General features: G+C 45.4%; 1 protein-coding gene and 1 long non-coding RNA gene across 2 annotated transcripts in view; one reads left to right on the forward strand and one right to left on the reverse strand.

Annotated features, from left to right (window-relative positions):
* Nucleotides 1–16,729, reverse strand: part of SLC1A1 (solute carrier family 1 member 1) — a 72,625-nt gene that overhangs the window by 17,518 nt on the left and 38,378 nt on the right. Inside the window, exons 3-4 of the mRNA XM_084766573.1 lie at nt 3,933–4,025; nt 1,273–1,387 (exon numbers count right to left, since the gene is read on the reverse strand). Coding sequence (XP_084622699.1) covers nt 1,273–1,387; nt 3,933–4,025 — 208 coding nt within the window. The remainder of the gene's footprint in view (nt 1–1,272; nt 1,388–3,932; nt 4,026–16,729) is intronic.
* LOC311588675 lies at nt 1,394–3,916 on the forward strand. Its single transcript, XR_014776292.1, has 3 exons — nt 1,394–2,397; nt 2,474–2,507; nt 2,584–3,916. It is a non-coding gene; the product is annotated as an uncharacterized lncRNA (long non-coding RNA).

Consider the following 16,729-nt stretch of genomic DNA (forward strand, 5'->3'; position numbering starts at 1 on the left):
TAAGATTGATCTCTTTCCTGGTAAGTCTCTCCTGGTAAGCCAACATTTAACAGTAGTTTCTCCTAGCCAACTGCCACCTGACAGAACTCTTAATGGACATGCTTGCTGAACTTGGGGGAAATTACTGCACAGGTAAATAGACACTCAGACTCGAGACAGTTATTTGATTTTCTGTATCCTTCCATTTTTATAACAGTCTGTTATATTTGTCCTTGAGTACTTAATTCCAGTTGCAAATTTTGTCATAATTACCAAATTAAACATGCAAGCCAATGAAATATGGGTGTGGGAAAGTGTGTGAATCCTATAAATAGCTAAGCTGCATGCCTTGGAGACTCAAGAACCCTAGGCAACTACATTTTCTGCAGAAAAGTTAGGTTCGGGCGGGGGGGGGGGGGCAGCTGAACAGAGGAGCACTGAGCATTTAACTACCTGGTTGGCTTTCTTAGCCATTCCTTAGCCATTCCTCATAGTTTAATTGTTCCATTCAATGCAAATGGACCTCAGTGATTCTAACGATGCATTTATTAGCAAAATCAGCAGAAATTATGTGAATGTATAGGGGGCGACCATGGTCATACATTGCCAAACTGCCCAATATATATACGTATCCTGCAATGTCTTTTTTACATCTGTTTTCTGTTTGAATTGATACTTTCAATTCACTAAATTGTTTCTGGGGCTGAACACTATAGAAAAGAGGGTTTCTCTGTACAATAAACACATGAGTTTCTCTGAATAACTTTTAGAACTGGCCTCCAGAGCTGCCCAGTGCCTTTATGCTATGAGGGTCTTTCTTGCATCTCTGTCCATCCTGAATCCTCACATAGGACCATGCTCTATCCTCTCTGAACCATGCTCGGTACATAGAAAGGACTGGCTTGCCTGATTTATGGCAAAATGAAGATGCATGCTAACTTACAAATTATTAAAGATGTTAAGACGTTGGACTTGGGTGGATGGGTCAGTGGGCAAAGCACTTGCTTCACAAGCAGATACAGGAAAGTCTCCTGAAGCTCAAGGGCCAGCTACTCTGTCCTACATAGCACAAAGCCAACAAAAACCCCTGTCTCAAGTAAAGCAGGAGGAGCAACAGCTGACATTGTCTTCTGACCTCCACATATGTGCACTATATGTACACACACATACAAACACACACACAAACATAAAACACACACACACATGCTAAGACATCAGAGCAATAAATCACCCATGGGGCCTTGTGCCAACACAGATGGCACATCCAGGCTGTCACCCACTGGCAAGACTCACCTGATCAAGTCCAACATGGCATCCACTGTGCTCACTTCAGGGGTTTTGCCCGTCCTGTTGATTTCACTCACTTTCTGAGTAACACCGGGCTTGATGCTCACAACTAACACAATGCCTGTGACCAAGGACAGTATTCATGGAGAATTAAAACCTTCCAGGGCATCTGGTATTCTGGGGTGGTGCTGACAATACTGTGACATGGAAGGCCCAAGTTCCTAATAATATGCTAAGTCATAATTACTACATCCCCCCCAACTGAAGTGAATACATGATGTAACAAGTCTTTGTGTCTGTCTGTCTGTCTGTCTTTCTTTCTTTCTTTCTTTCTTTCTTTCTTTCTTTCTTTCTTGTTTTGTTTGTCTGCTTGCTTTGGTTTTTTTTGTTTCTCTGTGTAGCCTTGGCTATCCTGGACTAGATTTGTAGACCAGGCTGGCCTTGAACTCACAGCGACCCACCTGCCTCTGTCTCCCCAAGAGCTGGGATTACAGGGGTGTACCACCGCGCCCAGCGTGTTTTTGTTTTTAATGACGGAGTGGTGTACTAGAATTGCTTCTAATAACACCAGGTGATGGGATGGAACACCAGAAGAAGTCCTTCTTCTGTTCTTCAGTCTATGAAGTCATCCACAGAAGGCTTTGAAGCAAAGGCACTCCACTTGTGTGATGCCTTTCTGTTATTTCTACCTGTAGATACAAGCCATTCTCCCCGGGGTCCATGCAAGAAGCCCTGCTGTAGATAGGCCTGGGATATCTGGAAAACTCTGATGCAAAACACATCCTTCAGGGGGTAGAATGAAGACACTTTTGATATATGGTCCTTGACACAGCTCCCTGCTAGCTTTCCCCTCCCTGCGCCTATAGGATAATTAGGTATCGTGTTCCCATTCATATGATAGGAGCGTGCTTGCCAAATGCAAAACAAGCATCCTTAAAGTGCCTGCTGCATCCAATTATGAACATTTATCCTGGAAGCCCCCCCCCCAGCTCCCCAAAGGCTATACAGTCATTGTTCTCCCTGAGTAAAGTTGAACTCGTTCCTGGAGTGGTTCCCCGAGTGTTTGAACTCCATAGTGCTTAAGGCCTTCCAATCCCTACATCTTGTCTTCTGCTCTTCTCGCCTCTGTGGGTTGGTGGCCATCAGGTAGGCTGGTGGCCATCGGGTGGGCTGGTGGCCATCGGGTGGGCTGGTGGCCATCGGGTAGGCTGGTGGCCATCGGGTGGGCTGGTGGCCATCGGGTGGGCTGGTGGCCATCGGGTGGGCTGGTGGCCATCGGGTGGGCTGGTGGCCATCGGGTGGGCTGGTGGCCATCAGGTAGGCTGGTGGCCATCGGGTGGGCTGGTGGCCATCAGGCCCCAAGGGAGAAGGAGAACCACAGGGTAAGGGTTGGGACGTAGCCTAGTTCGCCTTCTGCTAGTGGGTCCTCTCCACCAGCAATGAGAGCGTGAATCATGGTCGGTCTGTTAAGGATCATCTGGCTTTCTTTTTGCTATCTCTCCTTTATGTCTGTCTTACTCAGGGACCTTTGGTTTACAGTGGGGTTCAGTGACCCCCACTCTCCACTCCTCCAACCCACTCCTCCCTGATGCTCAGGGCCCTTTGGCTGAGTACCTGTAAAACTGCCCCACATCCAACCTCTTATCAGTTAATTAAATTGGGCTGCAGGGGTCAAGCTGGCTGCAGTATCAGAGAACCCTTCCTTTCTCTTTGCTCTGGGCATCCTTTTTAAATTAGTGTGCCAGTTACAAAAGCTGGATCAAGTTTCTTAATACAAAGCTATGCTGAAGATGATGGGAACAGCCCATTTTCTTTCTTTTTTTTTTTTTAATACTTTATTAATTTATTCTTGTTACATCTCAATGGTTATCCCATCCCTTGTATCCTCCCATTCTTCCCTCCCTCCCATTTTCCCCTTATTCTCCTCTCCTATGACTGTTCCTGAGGGGGATTACCTCCCCCTGTATATGCTCATAGGGTATCAAGTCTCTTCTTGGTAACCTGCTGTCCTTCCTCTGAGTGCCACCAGGTCTCCCCCTCCAGGGGACATGGTCAAAGGTGAGGCACCAGAGTATGTGAGAAATCAAAACAACTCTGAGATTCCATCTTACACCCATCAGAATGGCTAAGATCAAAAATTCAAGCGACACCACATGCTGGCGAGGATGTGGGGAGAGAGGAACACTCCTTCATTGCTGGTGGGAATGCAAACTAGTACAGCCCATTTTCTTATCAGCATGCTGCCCTTCTCCTGCCTGGAAAGGGGGCTAGCTGTTACCTTTCAGTACTGTGAAATGCAACAGAGTCTGACCTTTCTGGAACTGCCTTCTAATTACACTCTACCACTCTGGTTAATTATCTGGTTTAGGGTTATATAAACTCTTGGCCTTACTTTTTTCCACCCAATGATACTGACAGGACACAGAAATGTCACTCTCTCTGTTTCTGACCAGATAATTTGACACCCAGTACTATGGTCAAAATTCGGTCGGCATTGCATTTTGTTCTCATAAAAGGCGTTAGGCAGACTCAGAGGCAGAAAAGGCTCAGGATAATTTGACAGTATTACTTCCTGGCTAACAACATGCATTTTAAAAAGCTTAATTACTTTCTGAACACAAAGTTACAATTACAAAGAGGAGGAAGGAGTCAGAAATAAGCATCACCTAGGATCACAGCAATGATGGTGGTGCAGAAATAATACACCACCGCGCGCAGGCCAATCTTTCCAGATACATTGGAATCCAGTGCTGCGACACCTGAAAGGAGAGGGGAGAAGGGCTAGTCACAGTCACAGTAAACAGGCTGAGAGGCCCAGCACCAGGAGCTCCCACAAAGAGCTGGGGTCTCCGAAGCTGGGAGGTGCATCTCCAACAACTTATTAGATACAGCAAACACTTTAAAATTGCAAATGCAGCTGGGAGTGGTGGCAAAAGCCTCAAATGTCAGCACTCAGAGAGGCAGAGGCAGGCCAGTCTCTGTGAGTTCAAGGCCACCCTAGTCTACAAATGGAGTCCAGGATAGCCAAGGCTATGAAGAGGCGCCCAGTCTTGAAAAACAAAAACCAACAAACACAAAAAATTGCAAATGCAGAATTCCGAAGCAGAAGCCTCATGGGGCACAAACTCCATACCCAGCTAATTTCCATGACCATGGCCTCTGGTTTTCTTGGGGTTGGTCATAGGAAAGAGTCCCCCATCTACAAGAGATGTATGGATATTGCCAAGGTCTTTGCATAATAGCATGGGTAACCCTCCTTTAAAATTCGGCATTGAGGAGCCATTTATCTTGAACCAAGTTAATATCTTACTGTCTAGTGGCACTCGTGCAAATTACAGGTGTGCTTATCACTGTCTCTTCTATCCAGAGGCTCAAGCTATAAAGATGGCATCTGCCTGTGGTTACTAAGGTAATAGATATTGCCACCCACTCCTGACCACAAACATACTTCATTCATCTCATCAGCTGTAGTTAGCATTCCAGTAAATTTCTTTCAATTTTTCGTCTCCAAGTTTTGTAAACACATATAATTTTATAATTAACAGAAGAGAATTGGCCTTCACTGTCTCAAAATTACCCTAAATATAAGTTTGTTTGTTTTTCAAGACAGGGTGTCTCCCATGTAGCCCTGGCTATCCTAGACCTCATTCTGTAGACTAGGCTGGCCTCAAAATCAGAGATCCACCTGCCTCTGCCTCCTGAGTGTGGGATTAAAGGCATATGTCACCACTGCCCACCTACCCTAAGGGTAATTTCAATGGATACACAATCATCTGCCATGTGGTTGAAGTATAATATGCTTTATTGGTTCCCTGTTATTGGATACTTAGATTGCCCTTGAGCCCAATACAATAATAAACCATGGTGATTTCATTATCCACCCTGCACAGATATTTCCCACCTCTTTTCATGATTTCCAGATTGTTCCTAGGAGAACAAACATGTGAGATACTTCCAAAGTCTATGGCTGAAAGGATATAAATGATTTCCGTGGCACCGGAAGTGAAGAGACCGAAAGGCTATATTGTTAGATCCATGTTCAAAGAATCTTAGCTACCAACACAATAACCAGATGTTGTCTAGTCTTCAGAGGTTTATCTGAAAGGATAGCTGTGGTAGTCATCTAAGCCAGAAGCATTTCCCCCCTCTCAGAGACGCTTACACAAGTGGAGTCAATTGGTGTTCTCTAACTGAGTTTCTGGGATGGAGACAGGGCAGATTGAGAAACTTTCCAGCAAGCTGTCGTTGGGAGGTTCCAAATTCTCCCCTGCCTGATTTCCAAGCTGAGAATCCTATTTTAAGCCAAAGTAACAGCATAGAAAACGATTTCGCGTTTTAACACAAGTTGTCCCACAACTGTGCGCAAAGCCTGGAGTTTAGGGCAGCGGGAGAAGGGAAGAGGTTGTCAAAAGGCAGCTCCAAAGGGAAAGCGTTGGGGCTGAAGGGCTAGCAGGATGCGCTGGTTGCTTTCAGAGGCTTTCCTCACACCACAGGAGATCTGTTCATCTTCTTAAGTGACAGCTCCCCATGTTTCCTAGTACATATCTGATGTGCAGGAAAAGTCTACTATGATGTCATTTCTGTTAGGGTGACAGAACACATCTTTTCTCACTCTAAACACTCATCCTGGAGCTTCGGCTGCCCATCTGGAAGGCAGTACCTGGGTAGAAGGTCTCTGGCATCTTCACACTCACTCAAGATGTTAACGGTCCATCCACCAGCTGCCAGGGCAAAACTGCAATCCTCACATCCCAGAATAACCTTGGAGGTAGTCTAGTCTCTGTTGGGGGATCGGGGTGGTATCTGGTGTGTTGACAGGCAATCAAAAGTAACAATTGCAACAATAAAATACATCCAAAATACCCAATAGAGCTTACGGCTGTAATTCAAAAATGAATGATCTTGTCTTTATGGACAATATCACATGTACTTTATAAGAGTTTCAACGTAGTCATATTTTCAGCTTTGTTGTGCACAAGGAATTTGAGTTGATTATCACTAGGAAATTGTGTTGAGCTTAAACATATACAGACTCTCTTAAATATGGCCACTCTCAAAGTTTGAAACAACGTCAGCTACTGAGTTGTGCTGAACCAAGTTTCCTTCTCGCCAGCCCTGGATCCACACTGCAGGTCATGGCAGTTGCAGAGGCCCCCACATGGGGCCATCTCCTCCCTGGTTCCTCCCCTTTTCTTACTGTTTCTTCTTCCCAGGAGATGAAAAACCTCTCACTGCCATGAGCTCAATGCCTCTGCTTGGACTTCAAGACTCAGCCGGCAACAAAAGGCTTTCTAATAATGGAGCTCCCGAGGGAAAGATCTTAAAGAGACAGAGACACCCCACGTACCTGCGGCAGCTTGTCTGTGATCACCCTCTGAAGAGCTTCATTGCCATTTCCCTCCTCTGCCTCACTCAGAAAGGTTTCCAAGTCAAACAAAAATTGTATAAAATCAACAGTCAAACTCTATATAGGGCTCACTCTCTACCACTGTAGTCATAAAGAAGGGAGGCCACCACAGTGCCCCAAACCCAGGCTTTTGGAAGACTTTCATCATTGGGCAGGGGGAGTTGATAACTACTATAGAGAGATGGGATATAGGGGAAACAGCTGTATCTTCAGAACTATTATAGAAAGAAAGACAGACTTTTGTGATTGGAAATGCCTGTGGAAGATGGTTATGATGGCAGCAGACACTATCTTGAGCGATGACTGCATATTGACCATGGACACCCTTTAGATATCATTTTAACTCAGTGAGGTAGTTATTGTTAATCTATTCTTATAGAGGATAGAGCTTTGGCTCAGGGGGGGCTATGTGACCTGCCTCTGGGCTATGGAAGTAAGTGGTGGGGCTAGGATCCCAACGCAGGTGTGATCTCAAAGACCACATTCTTACACACCACAGCACATCCATTCCCTCCGTGTGCTAGGAAATTCCAACCCAGCAAGCACTGCCCAGTGGTCCTTCCTGTGCTGCGGAGATCGTCTGTATTTCCGCTGTCCACTGGAGTAGCCTTAAGCTACATACGGCCAGCGAGCACTTCACAGGTGTCCAAATGACTGAGGCACTGAATTAGAATTCTACTTAACTGAAATTAATCTCTGCTCATATAGCCATATGTGACTCATGACTATGACATGGACAACACAGTGTAGTCTCTATACATTACCAGACTGTTGAGCATTAACTGGGCACTCGGCCATGTCAAGGAAATAAACTCGGACTTAACTCCATCAAGGGAGCCCCTGGAACCTTCTCTTCACCTCCCCATCACAAGGGTTAGACAATAAACTACCATCTCTTCCAAGCAGGTTCTCTACTATTCTAAGCCCTGGGTCTTATTCTTCCTAGATGGGCTATGCTGTAAATAAAGTACTCTGTGGATGTTTGTACTTCGAGCTTTCCACATGACAGAAAAAGTCACACTTTTATAGGTTACCCCACAGCTTGTTTCCAAGGTCCACTTGTGTGAGTAATGCGGAGGTGAGCAGGCTGTCTCCTCAGAAAAGTCTTATACATAGTGGCTTGGTTCAGGTCCCAGAGCAGCTAATGAAAATACTTGTCACAAAAAAATTAAAATTAAAAAAAAATCCACGAGTGAACATGGTTAGCCTCTCGGTGTCCCTTGACTTGTTTTTCCTCATTGCTATACGTCCACTTCATCTGAGTTGTTCAGACATTTGTTTTGCAGTTCCTATTTCCATGAAATTTATGTATTTATTATGCTTTAGACAGGCTAGCTAGATAGGTTAGAAAGGCCTCCATCCTACTTAATGAAATGCCCTTGAAGCTCTGGAACAGAGTCCTCACAGAAGCTAAAGGTGTCACCAGACACAAGACACAAGGACAGACATGACAGAATCAGATAGAAGAAATTGCCCAGGTCAGGATCACCCTTCATGGCCAGTGACAGTTTTGAGGCCTGAAAACAGTGACTGAACTCAAGATTGTCCTTAAAAGCTAAGGGCACCTGCTGGCTCTTTAATTTTAGGAAAAAGACATTTTCTTTATTTACCTCTGGAGGAGGCTGTGAGGAGTGAGTGGGCATGTTGACGCCCAGCCAGCGGAATCATCATCTGAACTTCTTATAACAACACTAGCAAGGAAGCAGGGCGGGCGAAACAATAGCAGGCTTTAAAAATAAACATCCGAGGGCAAGAGACTCCTCAGAGTGCGCTCTGACGGAGCTGCCACCCACCTGAGAGTGAAATTTTCGTGACCATCTCTGTACCTTGTAGCCAAGGTGTCAAGATGAACTTTGTCATTGTAGCCAGGCATTTGCTAGCACTACCGGGTTCTGACTGGACACAACACCCAAGCTCAGGGTTACACAGGAGTTAACCACTCTCTGGGTGATTCCAGCTCCATCGACAACAGAGCAGCCAGATGTGCAAAGAGAAATAAGCATGCGTTTTGTTCCCGAACTTGATTTACTCATGTACACTGTGCTCTCTAAAAGCCTGTGTCACCTTCAAGTTGACAGTGAGGAGCAAACTGAATACCCTGGGCTTGCACAGCCTGTGAAGAATAGAGCTGGTGCTGACAACAGTGGCATCAATGGTCGGTGACTCGTGTCACTGAGCAATAAAACACACTTGGTAAGTAAGTATACTCACATCCACACACACACACACACCCTTCACTGAATAGTCATTAAATTGTCTTTTAAAACATCAAAAAATGTCACAGTCCAGTGGCATTGAAGATAACATAGTAAATTCTTACCCTGGAAGATGCGACTCCCACAGACATCTCTCCAGCCTGCATGTACACCTTCCTGCTGGACTTAGCAGCCCCCTCACTCGGCCTCTTCTCAATCAGACCAAACTCCCCCTCAGAGCCTTCACTCAGACCCTCTCTCCCCATTTGCTTTTCCTCCCTTCTCATCTGGCCTTTAGGTCCTTTCCAGGGGCCCTTTGCTGGGCACCATGTGTCCATGCTTGGCATCTTGTGACTACTGTGTTTCCCTTAAAAATAAAAATCAATGAACTCATTAACAGTTGCCTTTTTCACTAGATTATAAGCCCCATAAAGTCCTCCCCTGCCACACACACACACACACACACACACACACACACACACACACACATACACACACACACACACACACACATGAATATAATGTGTGGGAGAGGGTGGTTATTTAACATATTTATGAATGATTGTTTACCCCAGCCTTCCGGGCAGCAGAATGTTCTAGAATGAAATTCATCAATCCCCTGTGCTGCTCTGTGATTTATGTGATCTTGGGAAAATGGCTTAATCATGTTCCAACCTCCGGTTTCCTTATCGCTACAAACGGAGACAAGCCCTGCCTCCTTTACTACTTCTTAGGGTTGCAACAACAAACATGTTACTATTTTTAAAACTCTGACTTTTAAAAAAAATCCTGTAGGGAAAATAAGGCTGGATATGATCACGTTTGGTTAATTTAGGGCACTGGAGATCTCAGCTGTCAAGATGGATACTTCTGGGATGGCAGAAGGGAAAAGGCAGAGGGAGTATGTAGAATGTGTTTTTTGTTTGTGCGCATGCTTCACCTGTGGCAGCATCTGTATTTTTTAAAAGACACTCATATACAGAGAACTCCTTTCAAAGGGTTGCATCATAACCACACTATTCTGTGATGTCAACAAAATAAACTCATCCTCAGATGGCATTAAAGGCACTCTGCAGCCCCTGCCATCCGTCTGGTCCATGTTCTACGCCTCAGAGCCTGTTGAGTCGGGGCAGGGAGATGGTTTTATGGCTAGAGGGCTTGGTAGGCAAGCATGAGGCCCAGGAGTTGGATCCACATGTAAAGCAGGGTGTGGTCGTACAAGTCTCTAACCCAGAAGCATAGAGGGAGGACAGGCTCTGGAGCTTGCTGGCCAGGCAGCCTTGATGAGCTGGCAAGTTTCAGGTACACACACACACACATACACACACACACACTGGATGGTTATTCAGACTAGTGCTGTTTGAGTTTTTTTTTTTTTTTCCAGTATCATAGAATATAATGGCATTCATGGTTGGGACAGGTTGTTCAGAAGCTCTCACAAGCTCTTTTTGAGATTTCTCATTCAATGAATGCATCCAACACAGTATTGAGCAGTGGTTCTCAACCAGTGGGTCGAGACCCCTTTGGGGGTTGAATGACCCTTTCACAGAGGTCACCTAAGACCCTTGGAAAACACAGATATTTACATTACAGTTCATAACAGTAGCTAAATTACAGTTATGAAGTAGCAATGACAATTTTATGGTGTGTGTGGGGGGGCGGTCACCACACCATGAGGAACTGTACTAACTGCATTAGGAAGGTGGAGAGCCACTTGTGGGGAGCCACAGAGCCCTTTGTGGACCTCCACCTCCACATGGCGCCTGGCATGCAGCCGGAGCTGCCTAGATTTAAACAACCCCTTATTTGAAAAAGGCCTGCTGCTTGCGAGCCTATCAGCTCGTGAGATGTGGCTCAGTGTGATTGGCTGTTTGGGTGGTATAAATGAGCGTGAGGGGTGGAGCTTGGGGGGATTTCTCCTAAGAGAAGAAGAAAGGCCTGAATAAAGCTGCTTAGGAGAAGAACTGGTGGTCACGTCTTTCTTGCCGGTCAAGCGAGGCGCAGCAGCCACTGGTATAGAGGCTCTGAGGAACTCAACTGTTCTCTCCCTACGTTCATGCAAATGTTTTGGACAGCAATGACTAGCAAACAGTTCAGTGAGCTAATACATGACACAACTGCATTTCCTCCTTTGCAGCTCCAAATTCTGTACAATTGGTAGCTAACACCTCTGGGCAGAACTCTATATCCTGGGGCTGGTTATAATCTGTGGGCAGAGTCTCTTAATATTGGCCACATTTCTTGAATGACACCCTTTGTGCCTTCATGTGTGTTTAACTGAATCCCAATATTGACCGCTGTATCTCCTGATACCTACTCAGGGACCTTATAGAAACCTCTGGCAGCTGACCAGAGCACCAGGGCACAGTTTTTATGGTTGAGTACAAGCTGTGCATCTAAGGCTTCACAGCTGGCGAAAGCCAGGCAGGGTGGCTCCCAGGGATGACTCTCTCGTTTACCTGTGATGGATCCTTCCCAACGAGGGGCTTGCTTAAGGTGTCCATTGGCAGACAGCGACACTGGTGAAAGTCACTGCAGAAACTCTCTTCCTGACTCTGCAGGCTTGTCTGAAGCCCCGAGTGTGTTTCCCCATCTTACTCCTCCCTCTCCTGTGCTTCTGGAAGTCTGGTTGAAGTCTTTCTTCTGTCCTGACATACTATAGCTCCTTGCATTCCCTCCTGTATGGAATTCTCTTCCCTTCTCTCTTGATTTCTAGCCTTCCTTCAAAATCCCTTTTAAAATTTTTTAATTTTAATTTTATTAATTTATTCAGATTACAACTCAGTTGTTATCCCATCACTTGTATCCTTCCATTCCTCCCTCCCTCCCACTTTCACCCTATTCCCCTCCCCTAGGTCTAAGACCGAGGGGGACCTCCTCCCCCACTATATGGTCATAGGCTGTCAAGTCTCGTCTTGGTAGCCTGCTTATTCTTTCTTTGAGTGCCACCAGGCCTCCCCACCAAGGGGACGTGGTCAGATATGGGGCACCAGTGTTCATGTCAAAGTCAGTCCCCGCTCTCCACATAACTGTGGAGAATGTCCTATCCATTGAGTAGATCAGAGTAGGGGTTTGATGTTTACTATAGTACTGTCCTTGGCTAGTGCAATAGTTTGAGCAGACGCCCCTGGCAAAATCCCTTCTTATGTCACCTCTACTGCCTTATCCTCACAAAGCATCACAGTAACCTCTTTCTCATTAGGGGAGGCCTTAGCTTTATTTATTGTGGCTACAGCACAGAGCCTGGTTCACTTGAAGATGGGATGAATTAATGGATTAATTAATTAATGAATTAATAGAACATTGGAGAATCTCTAACATCTCTACAGTATTTCACCCTCCTTTGAAGGAGGTACTTCCTGTCAGATGGAAGTCAAGAGCCTCTACATAAGTTCCAGCAGAAGGCTGCTCACTGGTGATTCATACTCCGGGGCCCAGTATCTTTAGTGGGGTCTGCAGTGGGGTCACTTATCTGCCACTTTCCATTTCATTACTGTGCAAGCAGCACATTCATGGGAAGGCGACTGCTTTTACCTACGTGTTCCTTTCCTTGTGTGGAAAGCACTATAGGACTCAAAGTAATATGGTAATTCCTCCAGCTTCAAAGATGGGTCATTGATGACCTCTGGACGGTGTTTAAGTCATCTTTATAAAGCTGCCCAGGCTCTTTTCCAAGTTCCCAAACAAGGCCAGGGGAGGGAAAGGGGACACTTAAAACTCAGGCCAAGCCCGCTAGCTCTGGAGGTTACTCATGGCAGCCACTGCGTCCGGCTACATCCTTGCCTTCCCCAGCACAGGGGTTTCAATTCATCCTCTAAACCACCTTCAAATGGCTATTCATAAATAGCGTAGTGGAACAATAAACTGCTGGTCTTCCAGAAAAACCACATGTGCTTCCTTTCTTCCTGATGTTCACGCTCAAGCTCTCAGGACCTGTGTTTACAAACAATACCAAATTGTACGGCTAAGTGGTACAGGTAACTTCATGTCCTCTCATCAGCAGCAGAACGAACGCTTATACTTCGCTTTCGGAAAACCATGGTTCAATGAACGGGGTGGCTGGAATCCACCCTCTTATAAGTGTGTTTGGTTTCATGCCATTGGGGCTACTAGACATTTGCAGAATAAAACTGAACACACCCTGTCTGAGAGGTGCCTGGCACAATTCTTTCCACTGGGGTGTGAGATTGTTTCCAACCCACAGCAGGCTGTGAGTAAGTGAATACGGATAGCCTTAAAGGAACGTAGACTCTGGGGTCTGCTTAGTTTTGGTGTGTAGAGCTTTTTTCACTTTTAAGGTGTTTTTTTTTTAAATAATCAAGTTTGTATATAAAAAAAGGATGCCTCACCAGTCAAAATAACCTGATGTGTCATGTTTTACAAGATTCTATATAAAAAGTGAGCTGGGCGGTGGTGCTCATGCCTTTAGTCCCAGCACTTGGGAGGCAGAGGCAGGCGGACTGCTTTGAGTTTGAGGCCAGCCTGGTCTACAATGCGAGTCCAGAGCAGTCAAGGCTACACAGAGAAACTAAAAAAAAAAAAAACAAAAACAAAACAAAGCAAAACAAAACAAAAAGCACAACAAATAAACAAAGTGAGGCTCTTCGGATTCTTCAACGTTTCACTTTATCCTCCGTTCTTTCAATTCTACAGCATCTTCTCAAGACATTAATTAATTCTTTTCTTATACAGGGTCTTATGAAGCCCAAATTAGCCTCAAACTTATAGCCAAGGCTGGCCTTGCATTTCTGGTCCCCCTGCCACTTCCTCCCATGTGCTGGGATTACAGGCTTGAGTTACTACACCTGCTCTAAGATAATAAGGCCAGATAAGACCCCCATTTTTCCGTTGTTAAAAAGTCATGGAAAAGGAGAGGATTCCTTTTATGGTGTAGGTCAACCCTGAAACACTTTGCACTCCTAATGTAGAAGTTAGAGTAACAATCACTTTATAAGCTGTGGCAATATTTTTGAAATCTTCTGAAAGTAAAGTTAAAAAACAAAAACTTGGAGAATCTCACCACAGATACCCACCCAGTCACTCAACCAGCGCTATCCTGGAGCTGCTGGCTCATGATCAATGAAGGGCAGACAGTTTGGACTGGTGTTTGGGGATGTGCCCTGCTCAGGAAATGGACTCAGTCCTGGGATTCACACATAGTGGCCTGAGAGAGAAAAGGGTTAAGAAGGATGTTTTCTTGGCTTGGCATAAACTTGGAACGCCCTGAGCCATCCACCGAGGATGGTTCCTGACTTGCCACCATACACTTGTGTGTGCTGGCACTTGCAGGAAATGGTAAGGGATGAGCTTCTCCCTGATTTGGGGGAAGAAGTATGCACAGAAGCCAACATCTATCTGATTAACCCCGGCCTGGACATTCTCTAGGGTCTACTGGCTGTATATTCAACAACCCAGCAAGTACAAAGGTTAAGTACTTTGATGGGGCTCACAAGCAAAGACCAAACCTTCAAGGCAGCAAAGGAAGACTTATCTAAGGTGGATGGTCTCCAATGGCTCATGGAACAGGAAAAGGACACATTTCCTGCCGCAAGAAGTCCATGTGATGAGGAAGCCTTCCCTTATCAGAATGAGGTGTGCCGTGTTTACGTGGAGGCAGAAGCCTCATTCCACCATCTTGGAGGCAGGCTGGCTAGCTTAGGGGAGCCCTGCTGAGGTGCTCAGTTCCTGAAGAGCCCTTTCCGGGAGTGACCGGGACTCTGGTGTCTCAGCTGCTTCTGGTTCCGCTTAAGTCCTTGGCAATGAATGCTCTCTCTTCATCCAGGGAATTGTTGAGCCTCTTGATTAGGTGGAGAAGTGAAGGGGAATTTTGTAGGGTCAGGGGTGTGGTGGCGGCCACAGCGGACAGCAGGGTCCCAGCTGTGCCTGATGGAGCACAGCTACACCTGGGGGGCAGCTAAGTTCATCCAGGGAGCTGTGTCTGGGAATCCTAGAGTGGGGTGGGAAGGGCCGATCTTTTTTTGTGCTGATAGTGAGAGGCTCCGGTCACCAGTCTTAATCTACTGAAGAAATGTGACCCAGCTATAAATCTGTGGGCTGTTTCTGCGTTTTTCAAAGGGCCCTAATTTTCAAGCGGGTCCGTCTTTTCTCCGAGGAGCCCTCTGTTAGCTTAGAAACGGAAACTTTGGAAGGCGCAAGCCCCCATCTGAACCGTGGCTGGACGGTCCTCTTTCTTCAGTCCTGTGAGATTTCTAGCTTTCTACGCCACCGAGTCTGAAAATGCTGTCACCACTCCATACCGCCCCTCCTGTTCTAAAGCAAATCTCAGCTATTATGTCAGCTCACCTCTACAGAGCTCCATACGCCTTTAGAAAATAAGGGCATTTTGTTTACGGATATGTATATCATTATCGCTTCTTGACTAAATGATTAACAATCACCCTGTACCATTTAATATCAAGTCTGAATTCAAATTTCCCCGATGAACATGATTTCCTAACCACACACCACCAAGAAGGATACTTGGTGTTAAAAAAAATACGGCTACAAAATATGCCTTTTTGTTTATTTTATTTTAAAAAGACTTTGATGGTTGATTAGTTTTTGTTTTGTTTTGTTGTTATTGTTGTTGTTGTTTTTCCTGCAGCAACTTACTCTATTAGTCTTGGGTTTGAATCTTAACAGTTCTTCTGTCTCTCTTTACCTATTCCCAGAGACCCGATACAACCCTACCCTCAAACCCCGGTTCCCTGACACTTCCTCTTGTTGCCTCCACCCCCTCACCCCATCCCAAGGACAGGATCACCCATCCTCTGGGTACAGAGGTGAAGATAAGTGCAGGGTTTATTTGAAGGACTGTCAGGGTAAACATTGCATTTCTCTGGTGGGGGTGGGGGAGTGGGGACCAGGGGGCTGGGAAGGGAAGGAGAGGAACAGCGGGAGCAAAGCACACAGAGAATTCATCCACTCTCTGATTCCCTTCTTAAATGAAAGAAAAAATAAATAAAACAAGACAGAGAAACATCATAACAAAAAATAACAAGTGTTTGCCTAAAAGATGTGAAGAAATCATAGAGGATCATATTTTATTTCTTTTCTCACCGATAGGCTGTTCATCTTTCACTTTGGGGTCAACTTTTTAAAAATGCAAACACAATATAATAAAGTGCAGGCTGTTACAATGTCCTTTGTGCTAAGTGGTTTGTTTGGTTCTTTTGTTCTGTGCTATCCTGGGAACTTTCTCATGGGCCACTCGGTATGTATCCCAGCAGGCCTTTAACTTACCTGTGTAACATACATCCGCACTGTTTGTCATCATTATGAAACGCGTATCATGAGCATCCCATACCTGAGTCTCTATGGATATTCTCCTTCTGATAAAAGTCTGGATGGAAATGCCAGAACAGACCCCCTACTGCCTTCCAGAATGCTTCTAAGTAGATATGGTAACAGAAAAGATCTAAGCAAGCCCTCTTCCCCTGCATTCTCACTAACCCTCTCCCCCCTCGCCCGATGGGTAGACACGTGACTGCAGCGTCACCCTCCCAGCCCTGCTTTTCCTGCTGTCCCTCAAATCTTTAACAGTTCATTGTTTCACATCAAAACATGGAGTAGTGTGTTTGCTCTAGCTCTGGTGACGGGAAAGCAGAGAGACGCGGGCCAGAGCTAGGGGCTACAGTTGGACTCCAAGAGCTATAAGTTATTTCCTATGTAATTTGCAAGACCAAGCTACATACAAAAATTTCCAGACTAAAACTATCTGATGGGTTATTTACTGCCAAGAACAATACTGTTCAGACACCATTATGGAAGTAGCATTTTCATACATATAGTTTTCTATTTTCCTCTAAAATTTAGTTTATTATATAAATTCTGGGTTTGCTCTCTATTCTGGATTAGGTTT

Source organism: Acomys minous (genome assembly GCF_964271855.1).
Source record: "Acomys minous genome assembly, chromosome: 2".
Lineage (NCBI taxonomy): Eukaryota > Metazoa > Chordata > Mammalia > Rodentia > Muridae > Acomys > Acomys minous.